Source organism: Ailuropoda melanoleuca, chromosome 9 (assembly GCF_002007445.2).
Source record: "Ailuropoda melanoleuca isolate Jingjing chromosome 9, ASM200744v2, whole genome shotgun sequence".
Taxonomy (NCBI): Eukaryota; Metazoa; Chordata; class Mammalia; order Carnivora; family Ursidae; genus Ailuropoda; species Ailuropoda melanoleuca.
Window position 1 is genome coordinate 8908247 of NC_048226.1, and position 25994 is coordinate 8934240.

General features: G+C 44.9%; 1 protein-coding gene across 1 annotated transcript in view; it reads right to left on the reverse strand.

The window, feature by feature from the left end:
- Nucleotides 1–18556, reverse strand: part of AGBL1 (ATP/GTP binding protein like 1) — a 637395-nt gene extending 618839 nt beyond the window's left edge. The window contains exons 1-4 of the mRNA XM_011229612.3: nt 18490–18556; nt 16611–16757; nt 14265–14396; nt 10597–10690 (exon numbers count right to left, since the gene is read on the reverse strand). Coding sequence (XP_011227914.2) covers nt 10597–10690; nt 14265–14396; nt 16611–16734 — 350 coding nt within the window. The 5' untranslated portion in view covers nt 16735–16757; nt 18490–18556. The remainder of the gene's footprint in view (nt 1–10596; nt 10691–14264; nt 14397–16610; nt 16758–18489) is intronic.
- Nucleotides 18557–25994: the final 7438 nt, after the last annotated feature.

A 25994-nucleotide genomic window follows, 5' to 3' on the forward strand; every position in this document is an offset into this window, starting at 1 on the left:
CCTGGAAGAAACTCAAACACTTGGAGACTAAGAACCATCCTGCTCAAGAATGACTCGATAAACCAGGAAATTCTTTTTTTTTCTTCTCTGTGTTTCATTTTGGATACTTTCTGTTGTTATGTCTCCAAGTTCACTCATCTCTTCTTCTGCCAGATCTAATTTGACTTAATTCAATCCAGGGTATTTACCTCTTGCACACTGTAGCTTTCATCTCTACTTCAATCTGTATCTTTTTAAATTATCTTCTGCACTTTAATATATATATTAATTATATAGTTAGAATAATTTTTTAGCGTCTGATAATTTTTATTGGGTTCTAGACATTGTGACTTTTACTTTGTTACATGCTGAGTATTTTTGTGTTCCTATAAATACTCTGAAGCTTTATCCTGAGACACAGTTAAGTTTCTTAGGAACAGTTTAATTTCTTCAGGTCTTGCTCTTAATATGTAATAGGCAGGACCAGAGCAACATTCAGTTTAGAGGTAATTACTCCCCACTACCGAGGCAAGACTTTTCTGCATATTCTACCTAATACCCCACAAATCTTGAGACTTTTTCCAGTCTGCTTTGTAGGACCAAGCATTATATCTAGCCCTATGTGAGCACCAGGCATTGTTCCCTCCATTCCTTTTAGGTGGTCTTTCCCCAGCTTTGGGTAGTTTCCTCACAAGTATGTACTGATCAATATCCAGATGAATTCTTAAAGGAGAACCTCTGAAGTTCTTCAGAGTTCCCTCTCTTTCTCTCTCCCTCTCTCTGCAGCTCTCTTCCTTCCAGCACCCTGTCCTGTAAATTCTGGGCACCTTGATGTCTCCAGACTCCCAGCCCTCTCCTCAACTCTGTCCCATCAATGCCAGGAAATCTGCTAGGCTGTATCTTGGGTCCCCTTCTCTGTACTGCAACCTGGAAACTCTCTAAGTCATTAACTAAGGTAATTCAAGGGTTCGTCTTTCAGGGATCACTGTCCTTCATTGCCTGATGTCTAGTATCTTTAAAAACATTGTTTTATATATTTTATCTGTGGTTTGTTTTTTTTCAGGTAGGAAGATAAATCTGTCCCCAGTTCTTTCATATTTGCCTAAAGCAGAAGTTGTGTGTATAATTGGGATCATACTGAATTTTGAACCTTACTTTTTCTAGTCAATATTTTATCATAAGCTATTACCACCAGCATACATCATTCCTAATCTATTTTTGTGTGTTGCCATAATACATAATATGATGATGTATAACTATATCACTTTTACTATACATCATCCCCTGTTATCAGACTTTTTCTGGTTATGATATTTCCAATTATAAATAATACTATGATTGATATTTTTGTGCACAAGTCATCATCTACCTTTTTCAATAATTCTTTTGGATAGATTTCAAGAAGTGAAAAAATTGAGTTAAGGAATAGAAACTTTAAAAAAATATATACATACATCATCGCATCATTCTCATGAAGGTTTTCTAAACCTACATTCCTAGCAACGTATATGAGTGCCCATCTTATTGAATCCTCACCACTATCATTTCTCAAAATGTTTGCTACTCTCTTTTGTGAAATTGGTGTCTTGATCTAAATTGTGTTTTCTGATTATTGGCAAGTTGAATATTTTTATGAGTTTATCAGTTTTTTTATTTCCTCTTTGTGAATTATATATACCCATTCTTTCATTGTCTAGTGAGATATTAGAGTGTTCCAAATCAATTTGAATGAGGTCCTTGACCTGACTTTCTTGCAAAATACTCCAGGCCTTATATGAACCCACCATTTTCTTCATGGGGTTTTTTCTCTTCTCTCTCTCCCTTTTTATTTTTCCTTTTTTCCCTTTGCACTTGCTTCTGTCCCTATCTGGAAGGTTCCCCTTTTATAATCTTAACATCTTGGAAATTCCTTCCCTATTTGAAACCAAAAGCTGCCTTCTCAGTGAATTCCTCCTTGACAATTCCTGGGTAGACTAAAATATTCCTTCTTCAAATGCCCTATTATAGTATTTATTGGTTTACATGCCAATGTGTGCACATTATCTGTGAGCTCCTTGAGGGCAAGGACTCTTTATTTTAATCTCAAAGCTCTTACATCTCTGCCGATAACAAATGCCCCAAAACACTTGCTGAATGAATAAATGGTTAAAAGAGGGCAACTCAGACAAACTAAAAAAACACTGTTAATTCATTCAGCTGGCATTTATTAAATACCTACTATGTACCACCCGAAAGAAATTCAAACCTAGCTTATAATAATTCACTTCTTTTAAATGGTAGTCTGTTGTTTTCTAGCCATTCTTCTCATTGGCTCTGCTAAATGTAATGAATGATCACATGAGCTCTAATATTAAAATAGCACCACAGATGAACTTAGAAAGCCTCCAATCTGTTCCCATCCTGCAACCTTGCCTAAATTCTTAAAAGCAGCTAGCTTTAGATGACTATACATCTGCATGATGGTTTGCTTTTGATCCTTTCCTTTCCAGCTAATTGAGTTGGCTTGTCACTGCTAAGTAAGCACATCTCCAGGCACGGCACCCACTCACAGCCCCACAGGAAAAGTAGAGTGTGTTTCCTCCCCCTCCATGTGCTTTATCATTTGTGATGTCTGAGTGTGGAATCAATCCCTGAAGAATTTGGTAATGGCCTATTAGAAATATCACTTTCCTCAAAGTGAAGGGTGAAGGTCATAAGAGTCTCTATCGATAGGGTCTTTTCATACGTCCCTCCCGTTCTTCAAATCTCCTCTCCCACATACTTGTAGGCAGTGGCAGTGTTGTGGGGAGGGTATGATTTACAGGAAGATACAAACTTCCTTGCAAAAGCTCCTTGCTGAGTCAGGCTGGGCTAGAAGATTAACTTCTATGGAAAGCAAAAGTTCCTAACAGCCTGCCTCCAGTCTTCAGGGGAATAACAGGGGCAAATCGATGGAGAGGTATGGACAGTATAGGCTTCAGCAGATAAAGATGGAAATGGAGTTTCTACAGAGAACTTCACCAGGATGAAGTGGCACATGTAGCATCATCCCAGGATATGCAGGGTCCAAGAAGGTTTTTTGTTTTGTTGTGTATTGTTTTTTCCTGAGCCTCTTTCTACACAATTTGATGCACCCCAAATCAGCACGGCAATAACTTTCTGTCTGCCCCATCTCACGTCATGCTAAGGAAGAAATACCATGCCAGACAGCAGGGGTAATCTGCTCGCTAAGCCATCCTACTTCAATCAAGGACCGGCCATGGAATCTCAGGGCAACCCCCTATGCATGTGTTCCAGAGCACCTCCTCCTCCTCGTGGGTATCTGTTCCACCTCACCCAGGTGGCAGGGGGTCAGAGAGCAGAGAGCAGAAAGTAAGAGCCCTGCCTGGATGCCACTGCCAACCCAAGCCCATCTCAGGCACCAGGGGATTACTTTATACATTTCAAGGAAGGCTCTCCAGCGTGCAGGGCCTCCTGAGGCATAGAGCTTAACTCTAAGGGCACTTCTGGATAAAGATGTTATGAGAACATTTCCACACAACAGGAAGCTGACCCATTTCACAAGCCCAACATTGGGTCAGAAAATTGCTATGACACTGAATGTTTATTGTTGCTATACCATCAACAACGTGAGAACAGGGTCCCCCTTCTGTTGTTTTCAAACCCCCATGCCTACCACCAACACAGACCATAGAATATTGTGGAATAAATGTTAAAAGTCCTACTTCAGGGCATGTTTAATTTGCACTGTGCAGCAGAGCATCTTAGAGAAATGAAGAGTGTCCTGAAACTAGGATAGAAGGCTTAGTTTGACCCCTTTGGGTTTCAGTGACCTCATCTTAAAATGAAAGAGTTGGACCAGCAGATCCTTAAAGACCTTCCAACTTTAGATCCTATGACTTGAATATCTATGAATATCTCTCTAATCAGGGAGAGATTGCTGGCTTCCCAAGAAGCTGAAAGGGATTTAAACCAACCAACCTAGTTGCCAAGGCTTAATACATGTAGGAAACTATTCATTCCACCGTCAGCCACAGCCTTGGAGTCAGGTGGCAAATGCACTAATCACTCTGTCGGTAAGTTGAGACCATGTTGCACACTCCCAATATCAGCACTGTTGAGGCTGGGGTGGAATTTTTTTGTTCCTGTTCCAAGGTATTTGAGTCCAAGTGATCTGGAGCACACAGCTTCTGAACCCCTAATGTGAGCCCGTGCCCTGGAGACCACGGAGTCTAGTTATATTGAGTGGAGAGCAGCAAAGTCACAAAGCCATTAATGGGAAGGTAGGGGGAAATGAACACCCAGGGAGAAATTCAGAAGCTATTTTGAGAAACAGGAAAATCTGCTTCTTTGTCTTGGTGACAAAGTAGCTGGGTCACCCAATCGCTCAAAATCTCAGGGAACCCATTAGCTTTGGTTGAGTCCCCACTCATCTGTCAGATAAAGTGGAATGGTGTGATGGTTGGAGAAAGCCCAGAAGGCCTGGCTCTGGGAAAACACAGTGATTTGCAGGGGACGAAAAAGAGGAACAGGACATTTTTTATAGCTCATAAATTGAAGATGAAATCACCATAAAGGACTGCCAATGAAGCAATGCCCAGTAATCCTGCACTCGGGCAAAGCTCAAATGCCAGAGATGCCTTGAGATCAGGCCCTTGATGGGAGAAGATCGCCTAAAAGTATTTTGAGCCCAGGGAGCTACAACAGGAGGGTAAGCAAAAGAATTTGCCTATGAGGATTGCTGAAGACTGACACATCCGTCTCCTTCTGTCACCAAGTTGTCTGCCTACGAACCCCTTAGCCCCATAGCAACCAGGCCCCCAGGAACCCGTGAACCTAAAGAGTATAAATCACCGCATGAGAACCCTGCCGAAAATCGGAGGACATTGAGGGGGTGGGAATATGGGAGATGCTGTCCTCTGTGTGAGTGAGATTACCATGGTCCCAAAGGACACACTTCCTGGCCTCCTATGTTCTTTGGAAAGCTCCAGAGAAACTGAAGGTGAGGGATGAAGGAACCCACTCAGCCTGTGGACAGTCCTGAGTCCTCTTTTCCAAAGTGGGGCACAATGGTCAGAGAATACAATGACGTTTAAGAACCAGCTTCTCTGCTGGAAGACTCAACCCATTTCTGATCGATGCTGATGTTTTTGTGGGAAGACAAGCCAGTAGAGTGTAAAGACCTGGGTGGTAGGTATACTGATGACAGCAGCTTCAAAACTTGGGTTAAATATTACGGTGTGACAATCCACTAAGCTCAGAGGGGATGTGGCTGTGCTTTGGAAATGGTCAAGTGGATGAGCAGTGAAAATGGCCATTATTATTACCAAAAACCTCAAATCCATTCTGGAAATGAAGGCGCAAAGGAGGCACAGCTCCTAGCAGGAGGTGTCTACTTCTGGATCAAACACAAGCTTCTCTAAGGTCACAAGATGATTCAGTCACAGACAAGCAATCCTTCTTCACCTCAATAAATTTTCCTACTTAGTGAATCTGGACAGCACAAAGACAGCTTTGGTGCAGATAAACGAACTTGTCCACAGTAGAACAAGTCAGCAAGAGCCAGCTCACGCTGGCCCGGTGTCATTTCTCCCTCCCTATTGCTATAAAAAGCTCCCCCATAAATTCTAAAGCCCCAGCTGAATCAATCGTCAAACCAAATCCTGGAAGCCTATCTCAAAAACTAAGCAAAGTTTTAATGTGAATGCCGTCCCTTGGCATCCCCTCAAACTCAGATCTTTCCCTCCTGCCAGGCTTGGTCCGTTCCCCAGACAACTGTAAGGAAGGGAGAGAAGGCTCACAAGTTCTTCCTTCCCTGTAGTGAGCGATACTGCATTCTCTTTCAAGCGGATGGACTCTGCTTCTCACTCTCCTGGAATGAGTTATTTCCCAGAAGGCACCCTCGTCCCTCCCATGACGGCGTTCTTGGAGGCCTGCAGCGTCATGTCCCAGGCATGTTTACGCATGAAGGAACCATGCATGTGGAGCCCGCTTGGGATCAAGGAAGAATGGGTTCATAAAGATGAAATTCTACTATAATGTACACTCACTAAATGTTGCCTTTTATTCATCATTAGATAGGTTATTCACAAAAACATTTTTTTAATTGAAGACATTTTTTTTAATTGAATTAAGAGCCTCCCATAGTCTGGGCACTTGGATTGGCCCTGTGGAGAACAGCAAGATAAATATAATTTGATTTCTACCTTTAGGAAGTTTAGAGCTGAGAGAGAAGAGAAGACCCTCAGGCCAACATAGTACAGAGTTAAATCTGGTCTAGGTTAGGAAAATATGAACAAAATGCTAGAGAAGCATTGAGGGAGAAGATTCCTCCTGTCTGGTGAGCTGGAGCAGGTGGGGCCTGGAGAATAGGGAGAATCTCTACCATTCAATAAGGCAGCAATGTCATTCCAGGGCAGGGGAAGTACTGAGGGGAGAGCTGGGGCAGGACAGTGCATGCCACATGTGGGGAGAGTAGGCCGGGAAGACAGATGAGAGGACGAACCAAAGGATGGAACGGAGATGGGGACAGGTGCGTCATTGCTTTGAAGTCTGGGAAGACCAGGTAGGGGGCTGTAGGAGAAAACACTGCTCCGGCTGGGGTGATGGTCATGAGGGAACAGGTATAAGCCAAAACAAATACATGGCAGGGCAACTATGCCAGCGTGGTGGGTATTTGGGAAGTGAGGAAGGCCAGGCCAGGAATAGCCACGTCCCCTGGGAGTGAGAATGGGCACAGGGCCACAGAGGGCTGGGAGCACTGCTCTGCATGCCCCTCCTCTCGAGGTGTGTACTTAGTGCTTGTGTCATAAATCTCACCCTGAGTACTATATGGAGACAGGACTTCACTGGAAGACAGCTGCACCACTAATTTTAGGTTTGTGCTGGGGAGGTCAGGCAGGGAAGGGAGGGGTCCAAGTGACAGCACTGGGCATCCGCCCCCACAAAGGCATCCGAGAACAACTCGCCCATAGCTTGCTAGCGTTTGGGGGATGACGCTCAGTGGGGCTACTCACGTCCTCTGATGTGGTACTTCATCCCTTCCTGGAAGACCCCTTCAAAACCCAGAGATTCCGGCATCCAAGTGGAGTTGAACAGAACTCCCTGGGGACATCTCAGCTATTATTTGGGGGGAATGGAGTTCACAGAAGGCAAGTTGTGGCAGAAATCTCCCATCTGCATGCTCTCCTCTGGCTCTGCTGTCTGAACTGAAGCAGACAGCCAAGTATCCAGTGGTATTTGTATTAATAACAGTATTACGGCACATCAAAGCTCACGAGATTTTTACACATTATTTCTTAATGCCCACAACAAGCCTAGGAGGTAGGATTTGACATGCACAATTCAAGGAATGTGAAAGCTCGGTGAAGAAAGGTTAAATGAGTCGCCACAGAATCCACTGGAAACAGGGCTAAAATGCTGGTCTTCAGATTTCAGTGCCTTCGTCCTTACCTGGCTATGGGGGGGGCAGGGCAGTTGGGGATAAGGTAGAAAACAAGGCAGCGGTGGCAAAGAATCCAAACGCGGAGGGAACAGACATTTATTTAGCCTTTGAGAGGAAACAGCCATCCTATTGAAGAGAAAGACTCCCCTATCATTAAGCAAATTGTTCCACGAGTATGAGCCATTTAGACGGCAACAAAAATTTAAACAAACTTTAAGTGTTTATGATCATCTTACATATGGTGGTTTAGAAATAAAATGCTGGAAAGAAAGCATGTAAGACGCTCCCGTGGTGCTTTAAAAGCTACAGCTCATGTACCAGACGGGGTTTAAATCCCAGCTCTTCCACTTAAGTCCCAGCAAATCCCTTGACTTCTTTCAGCTTCCATTTTTTCCCCCGTAAAACTGGGGACAGTAATAGCACCTGCCTCGCAGAGAAGAGGAAAGAGCCTGGGATAACGCCTGCTAAGGGCTCAGGACAAGGCAGGGCACAGCATGAAGGCCATGGCCATGATAGCCACATGGTAGTGGTTGGTAAAGAAACTTCTTCTCTGTGGAGAACTGGTTTTAATTGGGCACTGGGCTCAAGAAGGGGAAATCATCTTGTCCACATTTTACGGAACAGACCAGAAATGCAGAAATCAGCCTGAGGTCCCTGAAAGCTTCCTTTTGTCATTTCAAACATCCACCCCTACGAATCCCTGGTTTTCCCCATGGCACCTTGATCAGATCTGTGCCTGAATTCAACACACTTTGCAGCAGAAGAGCAAGAGACATAGTAACCTGACAGGAGTGTCTGAGAAGGGGACTTCTGGGCGTCGTTGCTTACTCTGCCCCAGCTCGGCCTCCACAAGGAAGACAATGAAAGCTATCAGTGCCCCAGAAGGGAGGAGTCCAGTGCCAAGGCTGGCTGGGAAGGCGTCCAAGAGAAGGCACCCACATGGCAAGAAGAGATAACTGGGTGAGACTCCTATGTGGATGGACCCGGCAGACTTCACACCAATTTTCACACAGTGTCACAGGGAGGCGACCAGATACCCCTGAGCTGCCAAACAGATGAATGGAAACACTGCCAGATTAGAGGCAGTCTTGTCGATAGAGGAACAAGATAAAAGTCCATGGACCGGTGCCCAAAGGACATGTTGAGACTGCGGATGTCAGCAGCAAAGGCCCGCACAGGACGAGACACACCACGCACGCCTAAACCACACATATCCGAATGGACATGTGGAAGATTAAGAGGAATTAATGTACAGTTACAGAAAAATCAGGAAAGCTCATCTTTTTTGGTCACTGGGCTGGTGACTCTGAAGTTCTGCATTCCCTGCTGAGGATCCCTTGGTAGAATTGAACTTCCACTTGGCAGAACACTTGCTCTCCAGAGGTTTCTTTTTTTTTTTTTTAACAGTAATTTTTTATTATGTTATGTTAGTCACCATACAATACATCCTTAGTTTTTGATGTAAAGTTCCATGAGTCATTACTTGTGTATAACACCCAGCGCTCCATGCAATACGTGCCCTCCTTAATACCCATCACCGGCCTATCCCGATCCCCACCCCCCTCCCCTCTGAAGCCCTCAGTTTGTTTCCCAGAGTGCACAGTCTCTCATGGTTCATTCCCCCTTCTGTTTACCCCCTCTTCATTCTTCCCTTCCTTCTCCTACCGATTTCCCTGCTATTTCTTTTGTTCCATAAATGAGTGAAACCATATGATAATTGTCTTTCTCTGCTTGACTTATTTCACTTAGCATTATCTCCTCCAGTCCCGTCCATGTTGCTGCAAATGTTGTGAAATCGTTCTTTCTGATGGCTGAGTAATATTCCATTGTATATATGGACCACATCTTTTTTATCCATTCGTCTGCTGAAGGGCATCTCGGCTCCTTCCACGATTTAGCTATTGTGGACAATGCTGCTATGAACATTGGGTGCATATGGCCCTTCTCTTCACTATGTCTGTATCTTTGGGGTAAATACCCAGTAGTGCAATTGCTGGATCATAGGGTAGCTCTATTTTTAACTTTTTAAGGGACATCCAGAGGTTTCTAAAGTGAGGTACACAGAACACCGACTCCCCCAAAAAGGGGGCCTTCAAACAAGACCCATTCCCTGGCCAAACCAGGTTTAGGACAGGGTGTACCATGGACCCATCCTGGATATTCTGGATGTGCTCTGGCTTCACAAAGGCTCGGAGAAGACTCACCATAAAGGAATCTGCGTAACTTGGTCTAATCCCATACTTCTCAGTGTATATTTGATAAGGACTTTTTTTTTTAACTGAAACAGAATGTATTTCTTTGTGGGAGACGCTGGCGTGGAGAGCCACAGGTGAGGATGGATGATAATGGCATTACAGCGGTGACCCAAGAGAAAAATAGTGAGGTGGAACCAGAGCCCGAGATGGATGCAGAGACGCAGAAAAATCTCAGGGCTGGGCATGGAAATGCTACCTCGCCAAATGACCCCATAGATCTCAGAAATTGGCTGAATTCTTTCTAATATTCTTTCAAGGTCCTTGCTGAGTCACTCTCATAAATGATGGATCTTAATGGTTCCAAATATCTCCTCATGTCTAACCATCTCTCCCTTTTTAAGTTTGTGATTCACGCCACTCCGGCAAGCAGGGCCAGAGAGAGTGGGCCGAGTTTCATTTTCCAATCATAAAAGTGCATCTCGAAACCAGCACCCAACCATGATGGACTACGTTAAGACCCGGATCTCATATCAGAAATTTAACTGGTGGACTCTAGAGATGCCCCGAGGAGCGTCACCTCTGCCTGCAATTTCGAGACTGTCTTTTTTCAGGGCTGTGCAAGCTATGTAGAGTCACTATGAGTAAAAGGGATACCTGAAGTCTCCAGGCAAAAGACATGGGCTTTTGAGTCAGGGAGATCTGGGTTCAAATCCTAGCTCTGCCATTTCTAAGTATTATGACCTTTGGATAAGGCTCTCTCCCCATGGTTTCCTCATCTGAAAATGGGGATAATAATATACCACCTCAGGGCCATCGTGAGGATTAGAGGAAACGATGCATGGGTGGGGAGGGATGCCCACTGACACAGGATAGTGATTGCACCATATCTACAAGGGGGTAATCATTGCTCAACTACAACACCATGAGAATACACATGAGGCCTTCTCCATCTCTGCACCTATTACAAAGAGAGAAAGAGCACTACAAAAGTGCCCCTACCTGATTATTCGGGTGCGCTTCTGGGTATAAGGGGTGATGACCTTGAAAAGCAGTTCCATTGCTCCATTAATTCCCAGCATGGCTCCTGTGGTCACTGAGAAAGACCAAATCACAGTAGTTATCAAACCATCTGAACCAAGAATTGCTCTCAGCAGTACAGAAGAGGCCTATAAGATAGGGGAGCTCCTCACCTTCCTTGCCAAAGGCCACTGAGAAGCAAAGAACACCTGTAAAGCATACATTATCTTTTCATACTATCTTCTCAAAGGGGGCCTGAGCCATGAAACTCTGCTTTTCATTCCTGATGGCCCAATGTACTTCATCGTATTCTTACTCAGAGTAGTCAAAGCAAATGGCAAGCAGAAGATTTTTCTGAAAGTAGATTTCTGGGATTCCATTCAATTGCTTTTGCCCACCATCAACTTCCCCCGTGATACATACACACACGCACACATTACACTCAGGCTCACACAAGGGCACACCCACACATGCACTGCCAGTATCTTACGAAATAGTTCCTTAGACACATTTCTGCCACTGGGAGACTTCACAATGAAGAAAAGTCATGGGAGGATGGGTTAAGGTTCAATCCAACTTGGACTGACTCCTTTAAAACCTTTAGGGGCAAACTAATAAAGAAGGCAGCCCCCTTTCTTTTGCACCCCGGTTCCAAGTTCCCCGACAGCTTTCGTAGTTGGATCTCCCATGACTTGAGTCTCAGAGTTAACTGTGCCCCCGTCTACTAGCCCGTCAAGGGAAGAATCAATTCTTCCTCCTCAGAGATCACTAGCCTGGGAAATTTTTGCCTTTTTGCATAACTAGACGGTTATTAAAAAAAAAAAAAAAGACCCATAGATCTGAATGACAGAAAATAACTGACAAGGGTATCTGGTCAACCCAGGGGCTTCAGATACGTATTTTGGACCCAAAACCTCTGGACGCCACGCTCATCTCCAATGATGCCCTGGCCTCTCTGCAGCATCCCCAGTTCCTCACTCCACTCAGCTCACTTTAGGAAGAGCTCTGGTCATGTCAAAAAATAAGGGGAGCCTCCAAGAGACAAAACGGAATCAGTTTGGCAGAGGCAGAAGATACAGTGAAAGAAGGAAAGAAGGGATTTTCCATGGTATGACTCTCCTGTCTCTTTCCTCCACCAAAATGTGGAGCTGAAACCGAGGCCTTAGAATGCCCTGTGCTTTGGGCCAGCCTTGCTCCGGGAAATAGGAGTGGGAGCAAGCGGGTCACGGAGAAACAGAGAGAGAAACAAGGGAGGCTTATCCTGGCTTGCTCCAAGCCTCAGGAAAGAAGTACAGATGGAAATCTGGGGGCTCTAATATAGTTCATCCCAGTACAGTCCACCAGAGAGAGACTGAGGCTGATGTCTTAGTGATCACAGCGACTGCATGTTCCTGGAACATCTTCTATGCATACGTTCCTCCTGAGGCTGGTACAGGCAGTAACTGCCTGGATCAAAATTCAGAGATTTGGCATCCTAGTCCTGCCCATCAATCTTCCACTCTCATGGCTACTAACTCAGTCCTTTATTTCTAAACTGGCAAAACATGCTAGAGCAATCTCTTGGCAAATCATTCAGCAAAATTCTAGTATTAAGTAGCGTTAGGGACGAAATAGTTTTAGGAGCACAGATTCTAACATGGAAGACTTTAGACTTGGAATTGAAAGATGGGAACATTAAGAACCCCCTCCTCCCCCACACCAAGTTCTTCCTTGCTGGCTGCCTGCCCAAGGTCAGACCTCTGGCACCTCCATCAACATCCCCATCAGCCGTAGAGAGCTGCTGAAGGGTTCTTTGGCTGTGGCAGCCCCATTATGGCTCCAGCCAACTCCTTCCGCAGATAGGAGCTGCTTAGAAAGCATTCTGGAACATTCAACAGTGGTTAACAATTCACCAAAGAGACAGCAATCAATCCATAGACTTCGTGAACTCTGCCTGCTTCTCATCAGTGAAGTCAATGTATAGAGAGTGATGGCACAAATTTTAAAATAACCTTACGGAACAATTCGCCGGTACAATAAATGTCGTCTTAGAATATGAGACAAATGGCCACCTCCTCATACCTGCAGGCAACTCCCAACAGTTTTTAGAGCTCCTTGCTAAAAGGAATTCTTCAAGATCTCTATAACCAGTATAGGTAACAAGAAAGTTAAGTTATTCGGCCTAATTATTCTTTAGGGAACTAAAATGAGGTACTTCGAATCTTCTGCTGCTAGAAAGCTCCAAGTGGGGGTGGCACACCCTCCAGCTGCTCATTTGTGACAGTTGTCCTCTACACAAAGCCACAGCTCCTCACCTGGGTTTTCCTTAATGAAAGATGGGTTTGTACAGATCTTTTCAGCCTCTCCCATTCTCTGATTTTCTGGTCACCATACATGAGTGTGGGGGGAGGTTCTCTCTGTGAACAGGGAGTCAAGGACCTCTCTTGTCTTTTCCTGAAAATACTTTATCTTTATGGGTCTTCCATGGTTATTAATGGAATTAATCAATGAAACAGGACCCCACTAACCATCTTAGTTGTTCTGAGGATAGATAGAAGGAAAAGTCACCTCTTCATTTCCCTTAGGTGTGCCTTTCCTATTATTTCAAAGGACTAAGGGAAACGAGTAGAGCAAGGAAGGGAAACTAATTGAGTAATTACTATGTGACAAACCTGTGAACATCATCTCACGTATCCCATCTCCCAAGTCTAGGAGCTCTTATTACCACTCTAATTTTACAAAGGAAGAAACTCCACAGGTTATGTGCCCATGCCATAGGACTCCCAAGGAATGAAATCAAAGTCAAACCCAGGTCTTCCTGGTTCTAAGCCATGTTCTTTCCTCTAAAGCATTACATCACTTTCATTGTGCAGAAGAGGGGCTCAGAAAAGAGAAATGAAGTCTGTGCTCATTGTACATGAGATGGGAGGTACAGAATCTAATCTGTTCATAGCAAGTGTCCCCATATGGAGAGTAAACACAAGTTTTGGAGTTAGAAACGCAGCCCCCAAACGTGTCTGTATAAACTCAAGCAATTACTTCTCTCTTCTAAGCTGCATTTTCCTCTTCTTGGCTATAAAAGGGTAGATCTAGATACAGGATTGTTAGGGTAATCTGAAATAATCCAAATCAGGAGACAGCAAGTACGTATGAACCAATGTGCTATGATGCGTCCAGTTACCTGAAGACTATGTTGAAAAGCACATAGATTAAATGAGGTAAAGATGCTTTCGTAAAGGATGCTGTGATCAAGAGGCAACTTCAGGGACAAAGTAAGGAGATCTGTAATGTGAGGGTCCTTCCTGACATTGCCCTATGCCTCGAATATGATAAGGCCTGAATAAAGCCCTATGCTCTCTCCTGCCATAGGTCTTTTTCACCCTGTAGTACTAATAGAGAGGCTTAGAATACTGTACTGCGTGGCTCCCATTCTGACATCTAACTTCAGGAATGAGCTCAAGAGCTCCACCTGGATGAGGAAGAGACAAAGAAAGAACTTTGCACCTCTACGGCCTCTAGAACATGAGGCTCCTCGTGACTTATTTATCTCGTTGGGACAACATATATCCTCCACCCAGACCCTCCTTCCAACCCTACCCCCTAAATGGTTTCTAGGTGTCCCGGCCCAGGTCTGGAAGCCACCCCAGAGAGCCACAACTTGAGTCACTTACCACTAGAGGCAAACACACGCAGAGCCCAGAGACAGTGAAGGAGGTTCTGGCTGTGGGACAGGTTTTTCCTGGCCAAAATCAATGTCACATCGAGGGCTTCCAATTCCAGTGCCTTCTGTCCAAACTTTTTATCTAGGAACACAAATCAATCCATCTTAGTGGTGTTTCACTTTAATTCTGAAGGCTGTACAACGCACGAGGCACAGGAAGGCAAAGAAGGGAGAGGCAAGAGAATGATCATAGCCAATGCGACTTTTCGGATCTAGCAGAAAATGCTACTAAGTACATCCCTATTGGAACCAGATGGCTCAGAAGAGCTAAGGCAGGGTAGACACAGGATTCATTCATTCCTCAAGTAATATTTACATGAGGCTTTGTGGGCTGTATGACTCACACACCCTGTATGTAAGCAGATTTCTGGCTGTCCTCAAACATGAACTACAATTTAGTATGGTATAAATTTCTTCCCTTAAGATAGTTCTGGAATATAGGATAGTTAAGGTACATAACATTCAAACACAATGTGTGGAACTTGACTGAATCCTTCTTTTTTTAAAAAAAGATTTTATTTATTTATTTAAGACCGAGAGCACAAGCAGGGTGAGAGGCAGAGGGAGAGGCAGTCTCCCTGCTAAACAGGGAGCCTGATGTGGGGCTCAACCCATGACTCCGGGATCATGACTCGAGTGGAAGGCAGACGCTTAACTAACTGAGCCACCCAGACGCTCTGATTGGATGCTTCTTTGAACACATCTGTAATTGCCCCATTGGGAAACATCTGGAGAAACTAAAATGAGTATAAATTATACATGCATTGTTAATTTTGTTAGATTTGTAATCGTGGTATTGGGGTTATATAGGGAAATGTCTCTTTTCAAAGAAATGCACTCAAACATATTTAAGAGCAAAATTATATCTGTAATTTTCCTGAATCACTGTGACTCATCTCAGGTGGAAATGAGTAAAACAGTGACAACTCCTAAACCTAGTTTACCAATATCCACCTCGGGACCAAAGGACACCAGCAAAGAGATGGCGACCAAACTCATATGACCAGATCCCTTCACCGGAACAGAGGCATCTATTGGGCTCCATTCCTGGGCTGCCAACCTCATTTCCGTCCTGTTTAGGTCAGCCCCTGGCAGCCTGCATGGCAGTGGTGAAGGCTACAATCTGGCGATAGCAGAAGCTACAGTGATAGAATAATGCCAGTTGCAACATCCAGGTCCAGAGCTTGGGAATCAGGGCCCTGGTACATCCTGAGGCAGTCTGTCTTTCTGTCTCTCTCTCTCTCTTCTATGAAACCTACATGACTCTAGTTTGTCAGGCCCCACATGCTAAGCAGGTGACACACAACCTCACTTAATCCTTACAGCAACCCTAGAATTAAGGACTGATACCTCCATTTTGTAGATGAGGGATCAATGGCTCAGAAAGGTTAAATAACTTGCCCAAGGGTGCACAGCTAATTTGTGTCAGGGCCAGGCATGAAACTCAGATTTGACTTCCTAGTTTATACTATTTACAACCAAGGTAGAGATGATGTCTCTCCGATCTTTTTCTAAAGTTCATGTGGCCACTCTTTGCTTTGCTGACTTCTTCTCACCCTTCAAGTGTGGGCTCACATGCCACCTCTCCCTGACCACACCATCTTGGGGGAACATCACCCTTTTTTTTCTCCTCACAGCTACTAGCTACAAAGACCAATGCCCTTGTAAGAAGGAGAGGACCCACAGAAGGACCCAGAGCAGGACAGCACGTGAAGACACACATAGAAATGGGAGGGATGTATGTACAAGCCAAGAAACGCCAAGGATGGCTGGAAACAAAAAAGTTAGCAGAGGGGCATGGACCAGATTGTCTCTGAGCCTCCAGAAGGAGCCAACCCTGCCAACACCCTCGTTTCAGACTTTCTGGCCTCCAGAACGGTGAGGGAAGACATTTCTGTTGTTTGGGGCCATCCAGTTTGTGATAATTCATTATAGCAGCCCCACGAAACTCACGCACTTACATAATGAGCTGCCGTGCAAGACTCTGCTCGTCGAAGTGTTCTGTTTCTTGTGAAAGTGATTGAAAACTGCCTGGGAGTGCCTCCCCTCTGTCCCCCATCTGCTTCACGCCCCAGGGAGCCCACGCCTGCTCGGGGCCTGGCCCTGGTACTGCACCTTCGATTTGCTGACATCCAGGACAACAAAATGACCTTTCCTACGGGGCTGGTCCTAGCATCACCACCGAAGTGTCTAGGACCTCCCTGCCCTTCCCCACAAGAGTTTCCCAAGTTGCTCTCATGATAACAACCCCACAAGTGCCTTTTCAGCCATCTTTAGATCCAGGGGCTATGGGTACCTCGTAGGCCGACTTTGGCCAGCAGTCGGAGGAGAGGCAGGAGGACGTCATAGTCTGGAGAAGCTGTCCTGGCTGTGTCCACCAGGGTCTGCAGAAGGGCCTCGCTGCCCCCCTTACTGATCATGTAGCGAATCCTTCGGTCTGTGCCTGAGGGAGAAAGCAGAGGAGCGTGAGGCCCCATATAATCACCCTCATCTCCTTGGCACAGAAAGCAGACCCCACAGACAGAGACAGAGCAAGGATTGGTTCATTCGCCCCAGAAACCAAAATTGTGTGGTTTCTGAAGGAACGTGTGTAAAGCTGTGCTTTTAGGTTAGGGATTGGGGTGGGGGTAAGAAATGGAGAAATAATGGAATATTTAAGAACCAAGGTATGTTCACCCGCAGGAGCTGTAATAAACCACTTTCCTGAGAACCTGTTGAGTCTCAGCGTACATATGTGTACTTGTGTGTGTACATAAACACACATACAGCCTTACCAAGAATCCTATCCTTAATAGAAGAGGGAATATCAGTATCCCTCTGGTATCGGTTTGATTCCTCTGTAACTGAGATGGGGAGGATAGTTTATCTGGAATAATTTAATTGATTATTTAACAGTCTTATGGTGCTGGCTTCCAGTAACCGACAAGAGGAATATATGGAAATAGCTAGAGTGCTTCTTTAAGAAACAGACGTCCAATCATCCACATCAGGAGTTTTGAAAAGGGCCTGGAGCTAGGATCAGGTGTACTGGTCTTTCTACGTAAGAGCAGTTGTGAACAGGGTCCTCCCCCACTCTGCCCCAGGACAAGCTTAAAAGCAGTGATTACATTTCAACTTGGAAGGGGACCCCAGTGATTGTCCATGCACTGTGCATGATGGATCTAACGAGGTGGCCGACAGGGTGGGACATTATCAGCAGACGACCCTCTGGTGTTTCATCCTAATGGAAAGTAGCATCCTTTACTAAGGGAGCAATAATCAGCACCTATATCAGAAGGACAACTCCAAGGTCTCATTCCAAGGGTTCCAGGCACCTCTGGACAAAGTGAAGGAGGCACCACCCCACAAGGCAAGAGGCTTCGCCTACACAGGGTACCGCACTCAGAAGGCTGCAGGGAAGTCACCCTGCCATCGGAGGGTGGCACAGCCTATGGGGAAACCTTACTAGGACGGGACCCTCCCTCCTGGAACTGGAGCAGGAGGCGCCTTGGCTTGGGAGTGACATTCACTCTGGTATTTGGTATTGTCTGTTTGGTGGTAATATTTCTTCCTAACACAAAGTGGCTGGCATACATAGAAATGAAAACTGAGTGAATGCTGAAAGGTCCAAGAAGGTCTATTTTCCGGGACCGGCACACTGAGGTAAGCTAGCAGAGGCATGCCCCAGTTCACTAGTTGATTCCAGCGTAGTGAACTCTGTCATCTTTTCTCTGAAAACTTAATAACTTACCACACTGCTAAGTCGAGCTCCTGCCTCATATTCCCATCTGCACTTGACATATGTTAGGAAGTTGCCAATACTGGCTCTCTAAATGGGCAATGGAGGGGAGTAGAGGAAGGGGAGGGGCAGAGTCACGAGCTCTCTCTGGGGACAGCCACAGACTCCTGGAGGACCTTGGGTTAACCACAGATGAGATACCATAGAATAACCACCCAAAGCCGAATTTCCTCCTAAGTTCGGGTCACCGTAGGGTAGGTGACAAGACTAAAGAAACCTAAGCCCGAGATACAACCAGCCCACTTTACTCTGGGGTCTTATGAACCTCAGTGAAAGTGATGGACTGGTGATTCTGTCTCTGACAGAAAACTAGAACTGAAGCACCCCCAGCACCACCCCCAGGCCACACAGGTTCCAGGAGGCACCACAGCCACATGCCCCACCTCCTCCTACTCACCAACAGAAAGCAGATCTCCGAGAACCTGGAGGATGGTCAGGATGGACTCCTTGTCAGAGGACCTCTGCAATGAAAACACAGGCAGCCATCTTTATGAAGGAACGCACAAGGAGAGAGGCAGTGTGGTCAGGGATGCCCGTGGATGTGGCAGGGCTGTGCTCCCTTCCGTTGAGAACAACTTACGGCAGTGAGTAATGGTTGTGTTCCCTAAATGGTGGCCATGAGGGGACATACAGAGACAAGGGTCCCAGGGGCTCTGCCTCCGTATTTAGCCTTCAGGACCCCTTTTGGGGGACCCATTTTGTAGTAACATCAGCATGATGGGTGAAAGAATAAGCAACAAACATCACTCGTATGTGGAATTTAAGAAACAAACGAACAAAGGGGAAAAGGAGAGCAACCAAAAAACAGACTTTCAATTACAGAGAACAAACTGATGGTGACCAGAGGGGAGGACGGTGGAGGGATGGGGGAGACAGGTGAAGGGAATGAGCAGCACACTTACTGTGATGAGCACTGAGTAATGTATGGAATTGTTGAATCCCTATAGTGCACACCTGAAACTAATATAACACTGTGTGAACTATACTGGCATTAAAATTTAAAAAAAAAGAAGAATGTGTTTCTTAAACAGAAAAATAAATAAATTTAAAAAAAAGAAGCATCGATACTTTGTGCAGACACAGCAAGTGAGAAGGGGGTTTGTGGGCCAAGCCGGCACAGAGGTCAGTTAGGCCAGCGGGCTTAGATTCATTTGAAATACAGGGCAGAGAGCAGAAACAGAAATCCATGAAAATGTTCTGAGGGAAAGATGTCCCTGAGCAGTAAGGATGAATTATTTTCTCAAGAGAAACCTAGGGTAGTACCAAATCTCATCACTCCCAGGACCCTGGTAGCCACCATTCTACTCTGTTTTACAAGCTCAGCTTTTTTACACTCCCCAAAAGTGGTACCCTACAGTATTTGTCTTCCTCTGTTTGATTTGTCTCACATAGCCTGAGGCCCTCAAGGTCCATCCATGTTGTTGCAAATGGCAGGAGTTCCTTTCTCATGGCTGCATAATACTCCAGTGTGTGTGTGTGTGTGTGCGTGTGTATTGGACTTCACGGCTCCTTTATGGTTCAGTTTGGTTGTATTCTGAAAAACACGTATTGCACACTTTCCCTAGAACAATCTTTGTTCCAGGTGCTAGGAATACACATGTACGCAAAACTTTGTCCCTTCTCTAAAGAGTAATACCTTTATCCTTTCATCTATTGATGGACACTTTGGTTGCTTCCATGTCTTGGCTACTGTTAAGCAGGCTGCAGTGAACATGGGTGCACAGATATCTCTCCAAGATTCTGATTTCAATTATTTTGTATATATACCTAGGAGTCCTATCTTCCACTACTCAAGAAAATTAACTTGGAATGGCTCAAAAATTCAAATGTAAGACCTGAATCCACAAAACTCCTAGGAAAAAAAAACACAGGGGGAAAAAAATCCCTGACAAGGGTTTTGGTGATGATTTCCTGGGTAAGACACCAGAACAAAACCTAAAATAAATAATTGGGACTACATTAAACTAAAGAAAGAGCTTCTGCTCAGCAAAGGAAACAATCAATAAATTGACAAGGCAACATGGGAGAAAATATTCACAACCAAATATCTGATAAAGGACAGATACCCAAAATACATATTAAAAATTAATACAACTCAATAGCAGAAAAATAAATAATCCAATATTAAAATGGGCAAAAGACCTGAATAGACATTTGTCCAAAGAAGAACTACAGATGGCCGATACGTACATGAAAAGATGTTCAACATCTCTCATCATCAGGAAAATACAAATCAAAACACAATGAGAGATCACCTCAGACCTACAATGGCTTTTATCAAAAAGACCAGAGATAACAAATGTTGGCAAGAAAGTGGAGGAAAGGGAACCAACCATATATGCTATTTTTTTTTTAGGTAGGTTATTTAAGGCAAAGCTTTAATCTTCACATTAGTAAGTCTCATGTTCCCCACCTGCTTCAAAGACCTCAATAACTCCCCCTTACATGTAGGATAAAATCAGAGCTCCTTAATAGGGTTTCCAAAGATCCTCATGGTCTTGTCCACTTACCTCTCCAGCTTTATTATTCATTACTACAACCCTGCCCAAAGTATATGCTTCGGCAACATGGAACTACTGATAATTTCCTGCTCGACCCCACAGGTTCTTGCCTCTGTACCCATGATCATACTGTTCCCTCTTCCTGAAGCCTGGTCAATGTCAGCTCATCCTTCAAGTATACCAATGGCTCCCACAGGAGTCCAGCCCCCACCCCCTGCAAGCTGGGTCTGGGGTCTCTCTGTTCCCCACATCACTCTGGGCTATCTCCAACAGCGCACCACATAGTGCTGGCATGCTTCCCACCCTACCCCACTCGATACTCATCTTTGGAGAATGGACCAAGGTTTGTGTATATCTGTATTCCCAGCACTTGGAACAGGGGCTGTTCCAGGGAAAGTGCGCAATGTTTTTCAGAATGCAACTAAACTGAACCATAAAGGAGCCATGAAGTCCAACACCACACCCCAAGGCAGACTGGTGCTTACACCTTCTCCAAACCTGGGCTTAACACCTTCCAGGAACTCACACTTCAACACCCCAGCCAGGACCAGGATTAGGATGAGGCAAGTGAGGCACCAGCTTGGGTGAAAATTTTTAATTTTAAAATGTGGTAATCAAGATAAATGATATTTTAATGCTATATTTTTTATAAATCAAAATCAATGCAAAAAAAATCCATATGAGCAAGGGGCACCTGTGTAGCTCAGTTGGTTAAGCATCTGCCTTCAGCTCAGGTCATGATCCCAAGGGTCCTAGGATCGAGCCCCCAGTTGGGCTCCCCGCTCAGCTGGGAGTCTGCTTCTCCCTCTGCCTCTCCCCAGTTGCTCGAGTGCTCTCTCTCAAATAAATAAATAAATAAATAAATAAATAAAATCCTTTGTAAAACCCATAATGAGCAAAATAGCAAAATTTAACTCTTTAACTCCTATTCCAGGTGTCATGAGACATCTGGGGATCCTTACGGACTTGGTATCTACATGTCCCCAGGACAAAGACTTGGGTTCGCTCTGACATCACCACTGGGTGCTTTGGCTTAAGGAGGGCAGTCCCAATAGGCACTCAGCTGATGTCTCCCACCAGGTGAGTGCTACCCTCCAGCAAATGTCATCCATACGTGTGCACAATGTCAGTGCTCCCTGCCCCTCCAGAGTCTCCCCAGATCTGGGAACACAAACCAAGAAGCAACAGAGCCATCATTCTGGGGAGTTTTCTGGTCTTCTATTCTGGTACAAATTCCAATGTGGGTTTGCTTAGGGACGGCGGGGGGGGGGGGGGGGGGAGGTGTCCCTACACCAAAAAACCATGCCCTGGATGCCAGCTGTGTGTCCTACGATTAAACTCAACTCAGACACTATCTACTCGGAGGCAGCATCCGATTTCACAGGATAAGGGTTCAGTCCTACAAGGGGGGGACTGCTTCAGACGCCAGCCTCAAAGTCCAGGTCGTTAGCTATACCACTGACGCTTGAACGACATGAGTTTGAGGCTGCACAGGTCCACTTACGTGGGGCTTTTTCCCATAAATACTGTAACGTGCTATAAATGTATTTTCTCATGATTTTAATCACGTTCTTTTCTCTATCTCACTTATACAGCACATCATACATGTAACACAGAGAATATGTGTTAATTGACCGCTTATATTAACAGTAAGGCTTCCAGTCAACCATAGGCTATTAGTTAAGTTTGGGGAGGGCGGGTGAGACAAAGGTTATAGGAGGACTTTTGGCTGCGTGGGGAGTCAGTGCCCACATTGCTCAGGGTCAACTGTACTTCTGATCAACTGGCTATAAATTAAAGATTCCCTCCTCAGGTGCCATTAATTTGCTAGAGCAGCTCACAGAACTCAGAGAAACATTTTACTTACTAGGTTACCAGTTTGTTATAAAAGGTTTTAACTCAGGAACAGCCAGACAGAAGAGACGCACTGGGTAAGGTTTGGAGAAAAGGCTGGGAGCTTCCAAGCTCTCCCGGAGTATCTCCACGTGATCACTGTTACCCTTAAAAATAAAACGGCCAGTTGTTTTACCAGCAAAATTGGGTTTTTTTGTTTGGGAATAGCAGAGAATCGTAACCCCAAACAACCACGCGGCTGCAACACCGCAGGTAAGTCCTGAGAACAAACGAGAGCAGGGCTCTTTTATAGCAGGGAAGTTGGGCGGGGCCACTATAAACAAAAAAGCCACTGGAGTAAACTAGGAGTTCAAATTATAGGGACTTTTCATTCGCCGAGTTGTGTCGGTCTCTCATTGGCTGGGCTGTTGCTAGGGGAAGAAGGAAAATTTTCCTCCTCCTGCTGGGGAAGTAAAGTGGTAAAGTTTATCTGCTTGGGAGGGAAGTCTCTTCCTGTTTGGTCTGCAATTGAAAAATGGTACGTCGGGGCATCTGGGTGGTTCAGTGGGTTAAGTGGCTGCCTTTGGCTTAGGTCATGATCTCAGGGTCCTGGGATTGAGCCCCCCATGAGGCTCCCTGCTCAGGGGGAGTTTCCTTCTCCCTCTCCCTCTGCCTCTCCCCCAGCTTGTGCGCCCTCTCATGCTCTCAAATAAATAAAATCTAAAAAAAAAAAAAAGAAAAGAAAAGAAAAGAAAGGTGGTAGGGCATGAGAGCTCCCCTGTGCTGGCCCCTCCACTCCATTCTAAACAGGGTTTACTTTTATCATTTTTTACATCACCAAGCTAGAAGTTCTCCAAACACTGTCCTTTTTGGGTTTGACTTGTATTAATTTTTTAAAAACGAGGGGGTATATGGCTGGCTCAATTGGTAGCACATGAGACTCTTGATCTCGGGGTTGTGAGGAAGCCCCACGCTGGGTGTAGAGACTACTTAAAAATAAAATCTAAAAATGTGTATTTATTTCTTATTATAAATCACAAGATCACGGCAGGACTGCAACCGTTCAAAAGTGGACCCAAAAGTAGCTCACAGTAAGAAACTAAATCCCTGGAATGGTGTTCCTGATCAGCCCTCATGGCTCTGGGTCCACCTCCAGCACGCCCAAAATTGGTCTTCTTTCCGAGAAGAGGGAGGGAGATAAAAGGTAAAAGCCAGGCTCTACCATATTGTGTAACTTGTAAATGCTGGATTCATTAGTTCATTATGAATGAGGAGCCAGGAAAAGGAACATAAGAGAGGAAATGGGGAGATGAGGAAAAGAGAAAAATCTAATACAGTAGAAACTTATTGAAGAGGAATAAAAGATCCAGATTTAATTTCCTTTCATTCAATTATTCATGCACTCATTCCACAAACGTTCACTGAAAACCATCTATGTTCCAGGCACCAGGCTAAGGATGCAAATTGATCAAAACGCAATCTGCCTTCACGGGGCTCCAGGCCTGGCTTACGATCGGGACCTGGGATGGTAAGGACCACGACAAAGGGAAGATGCTACGAGGATCCAGGGAAGGAGCAGTAACGTAGCCAGGTCTGTGAGTGACTACTCTGAGAAGCAGGCAAAGGAGGGTGGGGCGGAATTGAGCTGTGTTGCAGCCCTGTGTGCTCAGCGGGAAGCATGACAGAGTGTGGTGACATCCGGGGATGAAACTGCTTCCATATGACCAGATTGAACAAGGCAGATGGTGAAGGGAATTGTGAATTCCTGTGGGCAAGAACTAGGTCTTGTTCATCTCTGATTCCCCATCTCCAAAGGTGTAATAGATCATCCATATATTGTGTTGAATTAATATCTCAAGCTTAAGAATTGCCTGCTTTATTACGATGCCCACTAAAACTCCCTGAGAACAAGCATTGTTCTATACGCTTCTATTGTATCTGCCAGCAGGGATATAGAGCTGGGCACGCAGAATGTCCTAAATCACCACCCCTAAATTGGTTTGACCTGTGGCCAATACACTTGGCTGCACATGCATGAGACATCCCTCTGTAACTGCTTCCAAGAAAACCCCACGTGTGGCAGTGTGCTGATGGAGCATTCACATTATACTCTCCCCTGCCTGAGGATGGGGCCCCAGTGCGTCTCCTCTGAGCCTTTCTCCATTTCGTGTGACTGATTTGGAGGCGAGTCTAAGCCCAAATCTGGATAAGGAAACCTAAGTAGATGTCTGCTGAGATTTGAAAAAGATTTTTCCCCCAGGATTTAAAAAAAAGAGAGAAAACATTAAAAACAAAACAACACACACACACAAATTCTCTTTCCTATTTTTGGATGCTGTTGTATAAGGACATGATCCTGGGTCCTTGTTGATATTGTGAAGCCCGTGAATCAATTCTGCAGAACCACCCATCTGTGCACTTTCAGGTAAGTGAAGTAATAAATACCCTCACTTATAAAAGCCACTGTTGGGGCACCTGGGTGGTTCAGTCGTTAAGCATCTGCCTTTGGCTCGGGGCATGACCCCGGGGACCTGGGATCAAGCCCTATATCGGGCTCCCTACTCAGCTGGGAGCCTGCTTCATCCTCTCCCATTCCCCCTGCTTGTGTTCCCTGTCTCGCTAGCTGTCTCTCTCTCTCTCTCTGTAAATAAATAAAATCTTTAAAAAATAAAAAATAAAATAAAAAATAAATAAAAGTCACTGTTAGGTAGGTAGTTTGTTACCTAATTCTGATGTGATGGAGAAAAGAAAAAAAATTCACAGCTACACATGCCCTCTTGGCAAACATTATGGTCTTAATAAACAGGAAAGAAATCAATTTCACAAACCACTGGAAGGCCAACCATCCCACGGAAACTAAGAGACAGTATCATCCTGTAGATGTTATGTTCATAATGCTCTCACTCAGCCCTGAGCCAGAATGAATCAGCACAATACTGTTTTTCTTTAAATAAAAATTATGGCTATCAGAGGAAGAAAAAATGCTATACCAAATCTCAACTGGCATTAATTTATGCACTGCTATATTTACCAATAAATATTTTACACTATTTAGAAGAATAACACAGAGCCATTATCTCACCCACTGTAATAACGAATGAGCAATTAAAGAAGGCAGGATGTGATGTGCCTCAATTTTCCTTTAATGATCCTTTTAAATGAATCATTGAGTAATCCCCTGTTGTTTAAGACTTTCCTATAAAAACTGGTTCTGCCAGGCTTCCAGGGAGAGGCAGGCAGTTGGAAGAACAAACAGTGTCTTTCACCGTCTGTGGGGTTCTGAACTGTAATTTTCTCAAATACTGTTTCACATTTGTTGTTCCCTTGCTTTGAAATCATCTGCGGCTTCTGTTGCTTTCCTGTTCCTAACTCCTCATGATACTATGTAATTAAGACCCTTCACATCACACAGCCTTTGGAGGCTCACCTGCAGCCACTCCGTCCATCCCAGGACTGAGCCTGATGACCACACAGGACCAGCAACCATGCCCCAAGCCCATCATGGGTACCTGTGACTGCAAAATTTTGCTCACGTTGCTGCCACCTGCTGGAGGACTAGTTCTCCACC